The 13,236-nt window shown below is 36.9% G+C and overlaps 2 protein-coding genes across 2 annotated transcripts; one reads left to right on the plus strand and one right to left on the minus strand.

The window, feature by feature from the left end:
* On the plus strand, positions 2,475 to 9,171 carry LOC18780822 (zinc finger protein ZPR1 homolog). Its single transcript, XM_007211769.2, has 16 exons — positions 2,475 to 2,746; positions 2,853 to 2,897; positions 2,982 to 3,022; positions 3,121 to 3,202; positions 3,642 to 3,686; positions 4,521 to 4,577; positions 5,268 to 5,327; positions 5,415 to 5,542; positions 5,902 to 6,166; positions 6,258 to 6,324; positions 6,602 to 6,672; positions 6,744 to 6,833; positions 7,276 to 7,384; positions 7,534 to 7,625; positions 7,983 to 8,088; positions 8,875 to 9,171. Exons 1-16 carry the CDS (start codon positions 2,603 to 2,605, stop codon positions 8,988 to 8,990), a joined length of 1,518 nt encoding a protein of 505 aa, XP_007211831.1. The 5' UTR covers positions 2,475 to 2,602; the 3' UTR covers positions 8,991 to 9,171.
* LOC18780804 (FT-interacting protein 1) lies at positions 9,614 to 13,109 on the minus strand. Its single transcript, XM_007214029.2, has 2 exons — positions 13,074 to 13,109; positions 9,614 to 12,810 (listed from the first exon to the last, which is right to left on the minus strand). The coding sequence occupies exon 2, from the start codon at positions 12,750 to 12,752 to the stop codon at positions 9,741 to 9,743; it is 3,012 nt and encodes a 1,003-aa protein (XP_007214091.2). The 5' UTR covers positions 12,753 to 12,810; positions 13,074 to 13,109; the 3' UTR covers positions 9,614 to 9,740.

Raw genomic sequence — 13,236 nt, forward strand, 5'->3', positions numbered from 1 at the left:
ATAGTTTTTTGAGCTTTTCCATATGATTTTTCAATTTTGAGCCAATTTTAACTTTTCAAATTGTTAGACATGTTTAAATTTTCAATCATTTTAAAAATATTTCCAAAAAAAAAATCCAAAAATTACGAGTTTTCCAAATTGGAATGGATGTTGAAATTCTGAAATTTTTTGGAACGTTATTGGAAAAAGAATTTTGATTCCGAATTTTTTTTAAATGGAACGGAATCCCCTGATTCTGATTCGAGTTAACTAATTAATAAGTTAATATCATATGATCTAAGCTATTCATTTTTAGGTTCTCGGGGACCATGATGACCCAAATTCATTAAATCACAAAATCGTTGGTCATCTAGTTATGATTGAATAAGAAAATAACCACAATATCTTTTATTTTCACAACGTAAAATACCAACAATAATACAAATGATATTGAAAAAGGGAAAATCGAGATAATCCTTAAATGAGAACCTAATAAATAAACAAGGTCATGGTATTTCATCTTGAAGTCAAATCCAATATAAAAATAAGTTGGGTATGGCAAGGTAGGTTAGGGGGGAGAAAGATTAACCTTGTGTTTCAAAGAACTGGTAAGGAACGCTTTTTATGGCATTTCAACAACCAAGTCATCTGCAACAAAAGTGAATAACATAAAGAAAAGTTCTGTAAAACAAACAGACCAACCAACCAAGTCATCTCCAGCATTCTTATAAATAGTAAAAGCTAATAACATAAACAGAAGTTGTATATGAGACGACGAAACCAACCTGTAGGCAGTGTATATGAGAGCTTTTCTTTGTTCTGGAGCAGAGGAGAGATTTTCAGATATTTCATGGCTTTATAACCACTGGAATTGACAGAATGCTTGTGGACTTCCTGAGTCGTTAAATAAGATTAATTAATTTTCGGGTCATTTTTAACAATAATAATAATACTTTTTTTTAATTCATTCTTGTTACGTTCACCAAATAAATATTGTAATCAAAAGCGACCTCCAGGGTCTCTCCTCCTGAACATTTTGTGAGTTGTCCGCTTGTATACAACTTGGAATAGAAAAAAAAACAAAAAAACAAAGGTCGTATTGGCTTTTTCTAAGGGAAACTTCATCATGCAACCAACGTTATAATTATTATTATTGTACTCTGATATTGAACACGTTCAATTAAGTTATGTCAACTTGTTATTATTAATTAATGTTACTCATTATCATGGGACGAACAAAATTTAGATGATATCTAAAACTCTCAACTAGATATATTAGCATTTCAAAGTTGTCGAAGAGGCTCTTAAAGATACTCTTAATATTAGCATTCTGCTTCGTTAATGTTAACAAAATTAAGTGTCTTGTGAATCTATCATTTTTTTTTTTTTGCTCAATTAATGTTAGCAAATATTATTTTATTTGAATTTTTTTATAGCAATGCTCCATGAAATTGTGGACTTTCGATTTGGCTACGACATCAACGCTGCTACATGTTTTTACCCATATGATTGACAAAACAAAGATATGAGCAATATAATTGATGAAAAAGATTTGAAAGTGAATAATATCTCCCCAAAGTTGAATTTTTAGTCATTCCCAACCACAAATACGACAATTTAAAGAAAGAATTGTCGTGTCTCATCATTTTATCCGTTTTCAATATTTTTTTTGTCAATTAAACACCAAGATATATTATATAAAAAAACACTTCATACCACCACAAAAGATGTTGCCAAATGCCAACGGGGTATCTCAATTAAAAAGGGGCTTAACTTGTAGACCAAAAATCTCAGGTTCAAATTCTCTCGACATCATAATTGTGTGTGTGTGTGAGAAATCCTCATCCTCTATAGACTATAGTTTAATTATACTATCACTTATACTAAAAAAAAAAAAATTAAATTAAAAAAAAGATGATGCCAAACACATTACATTAATCCATCCATTTTATTAAAAACATACATGGAAAATAAATAAATTATATAGGCTAGTTGGCCTTTTAAGTAGAAAAAATAAATAAAACCATTTTGCACAAAGATAACATGTTTAATCATGTTTTGCGAATGAATACTGATCCTTAATGAAGGAGTTGTCATATAAACCCTTTGTGAGACTTGACCTGCACACTTCATTTTTCATACGTATTGAGTACTTTATTACATGTTTTGATTTTTTATTATTGAAAAGAAATAAATTTTATTAACCTGAAATATTGGTTACAATAAGGTCATCAAGAATACAGTTCTTTAGCCACACATGACCTTCTCTATGTGTTGGATGACGATTTCCATAAATTATGATATATTTGATTTACTAATTTTTTTTTTTTTGGTTGACAAATAAATTGAAACGAAAATAAGTAAAAATAGAAAAACTAGGTGGCGGTTCAAGCCGGCTTTGGTCCACTAGGCCGGTCCATGTAAACCCTGTTTTAGAATGCTTGTGAAACTTCTGGTACTTTCTCAACGGTTGTATTGTAATTTGTATGCAACGCGTAGGTCAGACTTCAAATAATAGAGTTCAGAGTTAGTTCTTTCTTCAACCAAAGCCCTGTGATTCTGCCGCCAACAAAACCACAAACTCGCATACAAATCACAGATAAAGAAAGCAACTGAAGATAAAATGGAAGGAGGTATTGGTGGTAGCCAAAGCAAAGACCAAAATCAAATCGTGGATGTGAGGTCGGTGGTCGAATCCGTCTCCGCCGAAGACTCCGACGCCCCTCTCTACCAAGTCGAAAGCCTCTGCATGCGTTGCGGCGAAAACGTACTCTCATTCTCTCTCTGTCTCAATGTATCTTCATTTCTGCTTAGGTCTTCTCTATTTGGATTTGTATTGTGATTAAATTTGTTAATTTTATTGTTATTTTCAGGGCACTACCAGTTTTCTGCTGACTCTAATTCCTCACTTCAGAAAGGTAAGCCTCTAATTTGTTTATAATTGATTGTCAACTTCTTCTTATTCTTGTTTATGTATACATGAAAGTGTTGTTGGTATGCAGATTTTGTTGTCTGCGTTTGAGTGTCCGCATTGCAATGAGAGGTAAAGCTCTGTGATGATAATTTGTTCAATTTTTCATTGGTTTAGTAAAGTTTTGTTTTTTTTGCTTAAAAAATAACAATTCTGTTGTGCTGCCGCAGGAATAACGAAGTTCAGTTTGCTGGTGAGCTCCAACCGAAGGGTTGTTGCTACCAGTTGAAAGTGCCTTCCGGGGACCCCAAGGTTAGAGTTATCAAAATTTTATAACTTGACATTATATGGGTCATTTTATCTCTCATGTATGTCCAAAATTTGTGGTCTTTAACTAAAATTGATCATGTTGAAGACACTAATAATTAATAATCACAAAGCACTTACCTATATGTTTTCTTTTTCTTCATTATTTCAAATTTCTTTTCTTTTTTCTTTGTTTTGGGTTTGAGTTTGATAATAGTGGTTGTTGGAACCGATTCTTAGAGATTTGAAAAGAAGAAGTGCTGTGATAATCTCAAGTATCAACTAATAATTTCTATTCCAAAAGGCTTGTTTGATTGAAGTTAGTGATCCGTAAGGGAATGCAGACTGAATTTCTATGACACCACACAATGCACTATTTTTCTAAAGTGTATTGAACAGTCCCCTCCTTCAGGATTGCAGAATTGATGACCTCTTTTATATGCAGATGCTTAATCGACAAGTGGTGAAATCTGAGTTTGCTACTATTAAGGTACATGAAATAGATTCTGATTGCAATGCTCAATCCAGATTTTTTTTTTTCCATCTTGCATTTCATTAACTCACAGGTTTTTTTAAACCTATTCAATTAGGTTGATTGTAAGTTTCTTTTTATTTATATATTTATTTAAATCTTCATGTTATCCTAGGTGGCTGGAGAGCTTATTAGATTTGGTAGTTGAGAGTACCATAATTAATGTTTGTTATTTTTTCAAACTTCTGAATCTTTAATTGGATGAATGCTGTGATACAGTTGTAGTTTAAATTTATCTTATGCCGGTACATCCATACATAAAGGGTCTGGTTGTAGTTTGGTTAGTTACTTTAGTTGTAAGGGTTCCACATTATGGCTGTGGAGACCTGGGCTTGATCCCCGTAGTGGCCCATCAACTTTTTCTTTGTGTAGATAAAGGAAGCCCGTTGAGTTGAGTTTATCCTGTACACAAGTACTTCCAGATCTTAGGTAATTAGGTTATCAAGTGATGAAAAATATTAATATGGTAGGCTTTGTTTTTGGTTTGAAAAAGGGCTATGGATAAAAAAAAAAAACTGAGCATTGATCTAGAGTTTTTTAATTGATACTCATAAAAAAGATTCTGTTTTCTTGTATGTGTTATAATGCCCCTTGCAAGATGATCAAGAATAGCAATAAAAAATTGCAATATGTAATAATAGTATTAATAATCATAATACAAACAACGGTAATCCAAAATGCTAGATTTAGTCACATTAAAATAGATTTTTTTTGTTATTATTCCTTGTGGGTTTGTCTATTTCAACAAGGTAATGAGTTTTGCATTCTCTTTCATCCTTCTTGCTTGTGCAGATTCCTGAATTAGATTTTGAGATCCCTCCAGAGTCTCAGCGTGGATCTCTGTCAACGGTATTTTTTTAAGTCCCCCTCTTTTCTAGTGGAGTTGTAATAACTTGCTGCTCAGTGGATAAACTCCATTCACCTGGATTCATTTTTATTTTCTGGTAGATTTTGTGGTCGGTAATGAAATCTTATTTTTGAAATTTTATAATCCCTGTGTGGCGATATCAGTGCAGATTGTATTTTGTAGTGTTTTGAGAGTAACAGATTTAATTAACTTTGTTTTTCCCTTCCAGTCAAGTTAATCCTTTTCTTTTATCCCTTTTGGAGCAGGTAAATTGTTTCCGTAATAGGTGAAAAGATAAAAGGCTTGGTTTAAATCTGTTTATATGTAAAGGGTGCTGACTGGAAGTAAAACTATTTTTACATGTCATTGGCTCTAGTTTTAGTATGTACTTTAGGCATAGGCACGAGGGTGCTATCTAGGCAAACTTTATTTATTTATTTATTTATATCTTTGGGGATGGGTAGGCTTGGGTGGTTGATTCTCGGAGAGGATGGGTAGGCATGTATTATGAATGCACCTTCAGTTTGGACCCTTCATCACCTTTTTAAATATGTAGCTTGTTCTTTGGTGTATAATATCTCATATCTTTTGTGTCTTAATTTTTTCTTCTTATATATCTTCCAGAATTACCTACCTACCTTCCACCTCCATCCCCTCTTTTTCAAATATCTTATGTTTGTCTGATAATTTAGGTGGAAGGTATATTGTTACGAGCAGCGGATGAATTGCAGGCACTCCAAGAAGAACGCAAGGTTCATGCACAAGTCTTTCATTCGTTGTTTTCTAATATAGCATAGTTTTCCTTTTAATATTTACGTGCTATCTTCTGGGCTTTCCAGAAAGTGGACCCTCAGACAGCTGAAGCAATAGACCAGTTTTTGTTGAAGCTGAGAGCCTGTGCTACAGCAGATTCATCCTTCACCTTCATCCTTGATGATCCAGCTGGAAACAGCTTTGTTGAGAACCTGTAAGAGATTTTTAATTTGAAAAGAGCACCTTTTTGTTATTTTATTTTGGTCCTCGGGGGAGTTTTCATTCTGTCAGTATATGGTTTAGGTTGGATTTTTTTATTATAAAAGGAATGCAGTTAATGTCGTATAAAGGACTTTTACCTCCAGAAGCCCACTTTCCGTTCCCTTTCTCTCTTACATTTTTCAAAGTAGTAGAAAAGAAATTTAACCATTCCTATAATTCCTCTTGGAGGTAATATGCCAATTGCTTTGCATTTGGGTTGGACTCGGGATTCTTGTTAATATATTTTGAAACTTCTGTTGCTTTTTGTTTGGACCTCTCGCTGACTGAAGATATAAAATATCATGTGTCCAGGTTTGCTCCATCCCCTGATCCATCTTTGAGTATCAAGTTTTATGAACGAACGTCAGAGCAACAATCAACATTAGGGTATGTTGTGGAATCGTCACAAACGGGAAGTGTTCGTGAAGCAGCATCAACAGAAGCAGTTGGTACTTCTGACCAAGTACAAAGAGCCCCACATGGATCAATTGGAGCAGCAGCAGGTCATCGGGCCATTGCTCAGAGTAATAGTGCAGAAATTGCTGAATCTTTGTTTCGATACACGGCTCCAGAGGAGGTACACAACTGTTAGCCATTCTATGCATTAGAATTCTGCATTATCAGCATTTGTAGATTTTGAAATATTTGGTGTATTGTTTGTTTGACAGGTGATGACTTTCCCATCAACATGTGGAGTTTGCACTGCAAGGTGTGAGACTCGAATGTTTGTCACCAGTATCCTTGGTGTCTTTTTACCACCCTTGAGATATATGAATCAATAAGTCTCTTATATAGTGGTTTTGATGTAATTGTTCTTAGTTTTGTGAAAACTGATTTTCTGATTTAAATGTAATCCAATGGCCTACAACTAGACAAGAACACATCCAAAGCAAAGATAAAAATGATTTAGTTCATTGTTACTGTAACTTAAATACATTCCTTATTTTTTTCAAGAATGTTAATATCTCTAGGACTTTTTTTCTTTGCAAGATTTTTTCTTAACAATTTACAGACATTCCATACTTCCAAGAAGTAATTGTCATGGCATCCACTTGTGACGCTTGCGGTTATCGCAATTCTGAGGTTTGTACTGATCTGCTTGTTTTCTTTTTCTCTCTTCCGTGATTTGGTGGTAATTGTGCTCTCTTGTGCAGTTGAAGCCTGGTGGACGAGTTCCTGAGAAAGGGAAGAAAATTATTCTCCGTGTGGAGAATGTTAAGGATCTTAGTCGTGATGTAATAAAGGTCTATCACCTTGTTCATATTGTATCTCGTCATCATCTTATGATCTGTTCATTTTACATATATATGCCACTATATCAGTAAGCTGTGCTTGACATTGCTTTTTATTTTTACTTTTTAAAGTTGACTTGTTCTAATGGCTACCATTTATATTTTTATACTGCAATTTCTGCACAAGAGTATGGAACTTTAGATTTCCAGTAGACAGAAATGTGTGAAAAAGATGGAGAGTATCAATGGTGTAAAATAAAGGTTTTGTTTCGCAATTGCTGGTAGTACTAAGTGATCTACTGATAAATACTATAAGAATGTGACTAAAAGTGTTTTTCCACTTAGACATGGGATAGATTGGGTTGATTACCTTCCACTTAGAGATGTTTAATACCTTTGTTTTTGGTATAAAGTTGCAAAGCATTGTCTGACAAACTATATCATGTTGGCTCAGTCAGATACTGCAAGCGTGACAATTCCAGAAATTGAGTTGGAGCTGACGAGTGGCACTCTGGGAGGGGTTGTTACAACTGTTGAAGGCTTGATCATGAAAATCAGTGAAAGTAAGTATTGATTTCTGTCTGTGGCTGCGATTTCTTTTATATGATTCTTTTAATTCCCCTGTGAGTATCTTAAAAAGTGGATTTTGACATTGACTTGTATTTTGCGGTACCTACGTACCTGATTAGTGCCTTTATGATTTGTCCTGCAGGCCTTGAGAGGGTACATGGATTTAGTTTTGGTGATAGTATTGATGAGCATAAGAGAAGCAAGTGGCTCAACTTTCAAGCAAGCCTAAAGAAGGTACTGGATGTCCTGTCAGCAGAACACATATAGAAAAGGAATATGTAGGCTGAGCTTTTAATTTCTGTAATAATCTTTTCATGAATCAATGGAACATAGGTGGACCAGAACTCCTGTGCAAGACAGTTATTTCAAAAAATAATTAAATAATAATAATAAAAAAGGATGGACAGAATTTCCTATATAAGCATGTCAACCAAAAGTATATTGTAATTCTGGTGTTTGTTACTCCTTGGGATTTAAAAGGTTCTTGGGACATTCTTTGTCACAAACAATGATAATGTGTAGAAAGATATTGTTTGTTATTTTTTTGGTTGGTACTAGTTTGTTCCTTGACCTCTCTCCCTTTGGTGGCAGCTTTTGTGTTTAGAAGAGCCTTGGAATTTAATTCTTGATGATGCATTGGCTAATTCTTTTGTTGCACCGGGAACTGACGATATCAAAGATGACCATCAGTTGATGTGTAAGCCTCCTTCTTTCCATCTTGACAGTACACTTTCAAAATAGAATTTATTTTTTCCTCCATTTTGTGCTCTCAGAGAAAATGTATCTCATGGTTAAAATTAGTAGATTTTGACCATTACGTGAGATCGAAATGAGGCTTTTACCAGTACATATTTTCTTTTTTCCCGTCTTTGTCTGGATCGGGTTTTTGGTTGTTCATCTAGATTCTGCAATTTCAAACTGGTTTTTTTAATTTAATTTAATTTAATTGAGTTGTTTTTCAACATTTTCTACATATCCTGCAAAAGAAATACTTATGTATAACTGTATCACTCCTGTGTTGCTGTATGCATCTCAGGTTGTGAGGTGCCTCGGGAACACAACCAACTATGCATTCAAGCAGTTCTAGCTCCCTTGGCCCCCAATTAAATTGATTATCTTTTTCAAGCAGTAATGATAAAATTGGATGGATCAGAAATTTAAAAGGCTGCTTAATGGGAGAAAAAAAAATTCTTGGACTTTACGGAGGTTTATTGTTCTATATTTTAATTTAAAATATAAAAGCAGCGGAAGAACCTGTTGGAAGAACATTGAAATAATGACTGACTTTTCAAGTCATATATCTCGGTCTAGTACTTGTGTGACGTTGAGAATTGGTTTGTTCAAACCCCTTTATTTGAGGGAGCATAACTAGGAGGATGAAGGGTTTAGAATCTAGGAGCTTGGATTAGTTTAGTACATATGTTACTATTGCTTTTGTTTGTTTAAACTTTGCTAACAAGTTTCTTGTGCTGGCTGCCTCCAGTTGAGGAATATGAGAGGTCATGGGAGCAAAATGAGGAATTGGGTCTGAATGACATCGATACCTCTTCCGCCGATGCTGCTTATGACTCTAAGGATGCGACTACAGAAGAGAAGTAAGAGGTGTAAATTTATTACTTTCCCCATTTTCTCCGAGGGGAAGGAATGCCATTCATTAACTTGAGCTTGTGTAAAACGTTAAATTGTTAGAGCAGTTTAATTACCATTTGAGCTCATGCTGGTTGGTGGATACTGTGTTACACTTGCACCATTTGACTATATTTTTTATTTATGGTATGCCTCTTTCTAAGAACTGAGGGTGTCTTCACGACCTTACTTATGGTATGCTCATCCAAATAGAAGCTTGAAGCACTTGCTATTTTAGGTTGTGCTTGCTACAAACACGTCCAAATAGATTTTAGGTGGATTTCTTGTTTAGATTAATTGGAGATGATCAACAGGTTCATACTGGGATAAGATAGCTTATAGAAACTTAATACTAGTATAGTTGAGAAGAAATTATTTTGTGGATTTATGGTATATTTATTCATTTGAAATGGGAGAAGTCATGAGAGAGAGAGAGAGAGAGAGAGAGAGAGAGAGAGAGAGAGAGAGAGAGAGAGAGAGAGAGAGATTATCGTCCTCCAATCAGTCTAAGGTTTCATATTCAGGGTATAGAATGGTATGAAGATAGCTCAAAACTCTAAAAGTAAAACCTGAAATCTAACCAATTAACGACTACGAAACAGAAAAAAAGGGTTTTGATTCATGACCTTCCAAATATAGCTTCATCAACCAAAAGCAGACATACGAAAAGCTCAACTAAATTCATGGTTCAGCACTTAAGAGCTACAAACATTAGTAATCTAATTATAACAAAATATCAGCCTTAGCAGGCAGCCTGCGGAAGAAGTTGATTGGTCCTGAAGGCCAGCTGCGGCGAAACCTTGGAGGCATCATTATAAGCAACCATGCCAATGCTGCCACCACGTGGATTGGCGTGAAATAGAAAACTAAGGCAGCTACAAAGCAGAATGTTACAAACAACGCCGTAGCTAGCGAATCTCGCCAGCTTAATAGTGCCTGAATTCGCTCCCCATAGACAGCAACATCACCAACTACAGTCTGAATTCTGCCAGCCACACTCCTCAAGCGATCATATCTCATTCTCACAATGTCCGAAGGCCGACTGGTCGGAAACGTGTCAAATTCTTCATCTAGCTCATCGGGGTGCACTAACTCAGCGTATGACAAGCCTGTGCTTATGTGGGGAGGATAAAGAGGCCGGAAGCGGAAGTTCCATAACCCAGTCAGAAACAAGTAAATAAAAATTGTGGGGAAAATTAGTTGAGGGAACCGAACAAGCATAAAGAAGAGAACATGGACAAGCACCGTCGTTATAGGATTCTTCCACATGCAAATTTCACTAAACCATTTGAATAGAGCAACCAATCCTGATAAAGTCGACATAACCCTGAAGAAATTTGCTTTGCTCCGTCGGATGCTAAAAAGATGCGAGTCGACATCACACATGTATTCCACCACTTCCCTCCTGAGCGGGGGCTTATCTCGAGCTAGCCATAAAGCAACTAGGTTGGCAGCTTGGAAACGTAACCTGTCAAAATCCGCAACACTGATAGGGCTTACATAGTGCATCTTTGGCTGAAGCGGTTGTGAGTATATGTAAAGCCTGTTTAGAAGAGAGGGACACAAAAACCGAATTGCCAAATGCAACTCCCCCTTCTTCTTAACACCTGATGGGTGCAGAGCCACCAGTGGATATGAGTGCGTGTATATCCGGCCTACTTCTAGTGTCGAGATTCGAATTCGAACCCTCCCAATCCTCTGGTGTCTGGTAGAACCACCATGAACCGTGCTGAACAAGCAGCTATTGTCAAATACCCCTACGGTGAGGACTGTAGCAGGATCAAAAACCTCCCAGTTGTACTGTTCATTGTATTTTGGAGACAAGTTGTCAATAATGGTTCTTGTCCGGACCCATTTATCACCGTACTTTGCTACACAGTATGTATCTGCTGTGCCCCTGTCATCACGTGTTTTAATCGGCTGAATCCCTACAGCACCCAGAATTCCGAGCTCTAAAACCCCAATGGACGGCCTCCTGAGCTGCTCCGCTGTGGGGCGGAAATCACTACTGTAATAAGCTGACTCATCGAATACATGGTATCCTCCTTCTATACAAATCCGGAGATGGACGCGGCTTGAGAATGGGTCATCTGCGGAGTTGGACTCTTGAAGGAGAACCTCGTTGGTTGCATCATCAGGATGATCAGTAACAAACGACTTTTCCAGATTAAACCACCGGCTAGGAATGCTGCGGTCATCGACACGCATTTGTACATCATGCAGCTTTATCAAGGCCCTCCCAATAAGGGTGTCATTAAAACCCACACGATCCTCAACTGAGAGGAACAAATATGGAAAGGGGTCATCAGTAGTGACAAATAAAAATTCTTCATTCCAAATGGGGTTTAGGTTCTGATCCTGAACTGGTTTTGTTCTTAAAACCTGGTTTCCCATCTGTAACTTGACAAATACATTTGGCAAATTGTCATCCTCCCTTACAAACAGGTCTTGTGCTTCGATAATATTAACTCGCACGTACCACAACCTTGGTGCCTGATAGATCTTTGAGCGCATTTCTGTGGAGTCAATCTGTGAGCTATTCAAGGGAACTGCATCAGAATGCCACGCCTCGGAAAAAGCAGTGTCTGCTTGGGTACCATACCAGACTGCGAGCATAACCTCACCTTTGATCCTTCTTACTCTCTGCCCCTCAAGCGGGTACCATTTTGGCTCCAGAGGACTTTCAGGTGGGACTATTGTTGGAACCGCATCGAGGGGAAAAGTTACGTACCCCACAATGTCATCATCTTCGCTCGGATCCTTGTGCTTTATCAAAACTTCCAATTCACGCATTTGCATCTTCTCCTTTGAAAAGGCAAAGACCTGGTTCCATACTGGATTTTTCTGCTTTTCAAAGTGCTTTGTAGTCCCTTTATAGTTTCCGGCTTTTACCTCAACGAATGGATTAAGACTGCCTGTTACACCCCTTGAAGGAAGATCACGAGCATTAACGACCTTTACATAAAGAATATCCATCCGTTCAACTAGATCATAGGCGCTTGCAGTCTTGGGTCCGTTAATAAAATGGCCAGCGACAACCGGTCCACCTCCAAGGTTGGGGCTTGTCTCCTTAAGTGCAAAGCCACAAGTATCATCCTTGATTGAAAATGGCGGGGCAGCTGGACGTTGTCGTGGTTGGTCCTCATGATGACTTGGATTAGGAAGACGATGAGAGGTGTGCCTTGTCTCAGCTTCCTCCGTATTTCGTGTAGCAAGATTTGAAATTCCCTGAGTCATCAACTGTTCTTGAGCTAGGCCTGGATCCCTACTTGGGAGGGGTGCAACAGCAGCAGCAATTGGGGTGGATGAGGACATGTTTGATGGTTCAGGACCAGTAACATAAACCTTGAGGGTGAGCTCTCCTCTCACATGTGAGAAGATGCCCCGCTTTTCCAAAAGGAAGTCTGTAGCAACATCATCAGAATATGTGGAAAGTGAATCCCCAGGGATTCTAATCTTCCCAAGAAACGACTTGGTCTTGAAGTAGGTAGGCTTGACACTGTGGTAGACATAGGCATCCAGTCGAAGTTTGTCCAGATGGGACGATTCAGAAATGTTGAAGTAGAAGCTTTCATTCCAAACTGGATTTAGGTCCTTTTCTTTAACAGTGGTGCGTAGCCTCAGACCATCAAAGCTAAGCTCCACAAAGGCACTGCATGAACCTTCATCATCTTCAGGATAAAGATTGTGGGCACCAACCACAACTACCCCTAGTTTATGGGGGTTGCTCATCATCAGAGTAACATATGTGTCTGCGCACTGAAGAAATGGAAAATAACTAGAACCACCTTACCTGCAAAAAAAGAGAGAATTATTATATTAACTGAGATACTGATATGCATATATATGTGTGTGTAATTGCATGAACTGACATGAAACAGAGGATACTGATGAATTGATTAGGCGAAAATTTGTAGAATCAATGCAGAACATTAAAATGTTCAAAAAATCAAGCAAACTAAGTAGTTACTCTTTCATTGAAATAAAAAGAAACTTAAAATAAAATGAATTCATAAGTCATTGCCATAATATGAATGCCCCAGTTGAATTGTTTACCTGATGACAAAAAAAACTGCAACAAGGGAAACGAAGGCAACAATGACCGCAAAATGGTGTGAAATACTTGAAATGGTTGAAACAAAAAATAGTGCAAATTAGTCACTATATATAAGTGTTGCAGGATTTTGTTATATATATACATATCCGGATAAACCGATAC

Source organism: Prunus persica, chromosome G4 (genome assembly GCF_000346465.2).
Source record: "Prunus persica cultivar Lovell chromosome G4, Prunus_persica_NCBIv2, whole genome shotgun sequence".
Lineage (NCBI taxonomy): Eukaryota > Viridiplantae > Streptophyta > Magnoliopsida > Rosales > Rosaceae > Prunus > Prunus persica.

Excerpts from the sequence above, each read along its gene's own strand:
- LOC18780822 (XM_007211769.2), top strand. The coding sequence starts at position 2,603 with ATGGAAGGAGGTATTGGTGGTAGCCAAAGCAAAGACCAAAATCAAATC. Across the intron at positions 3,687-4,520 it reads CTGAGTTTGCTACTATTAAG|ATTCCTGAATTAGATTTTGA; the intron begins GTACATGAAATA and ends TTGCTTGTGCAG. Across the intron at positions 5,328-5,414 it reads CACTCCAAGAAGAACGCAAG|AAAGTGGACCCTCAGACAGC; the intron begins GTTCATGCACAA and ends TGGGCTTTCCAG.
- LOC18780804 (XM_007214029.2), bottom strand. The coding sequence starts at position 12,752 with ATGATGAGCAACCCCCATAAACTAGGGGTAGTTGTGGTTGGTGCCCAC.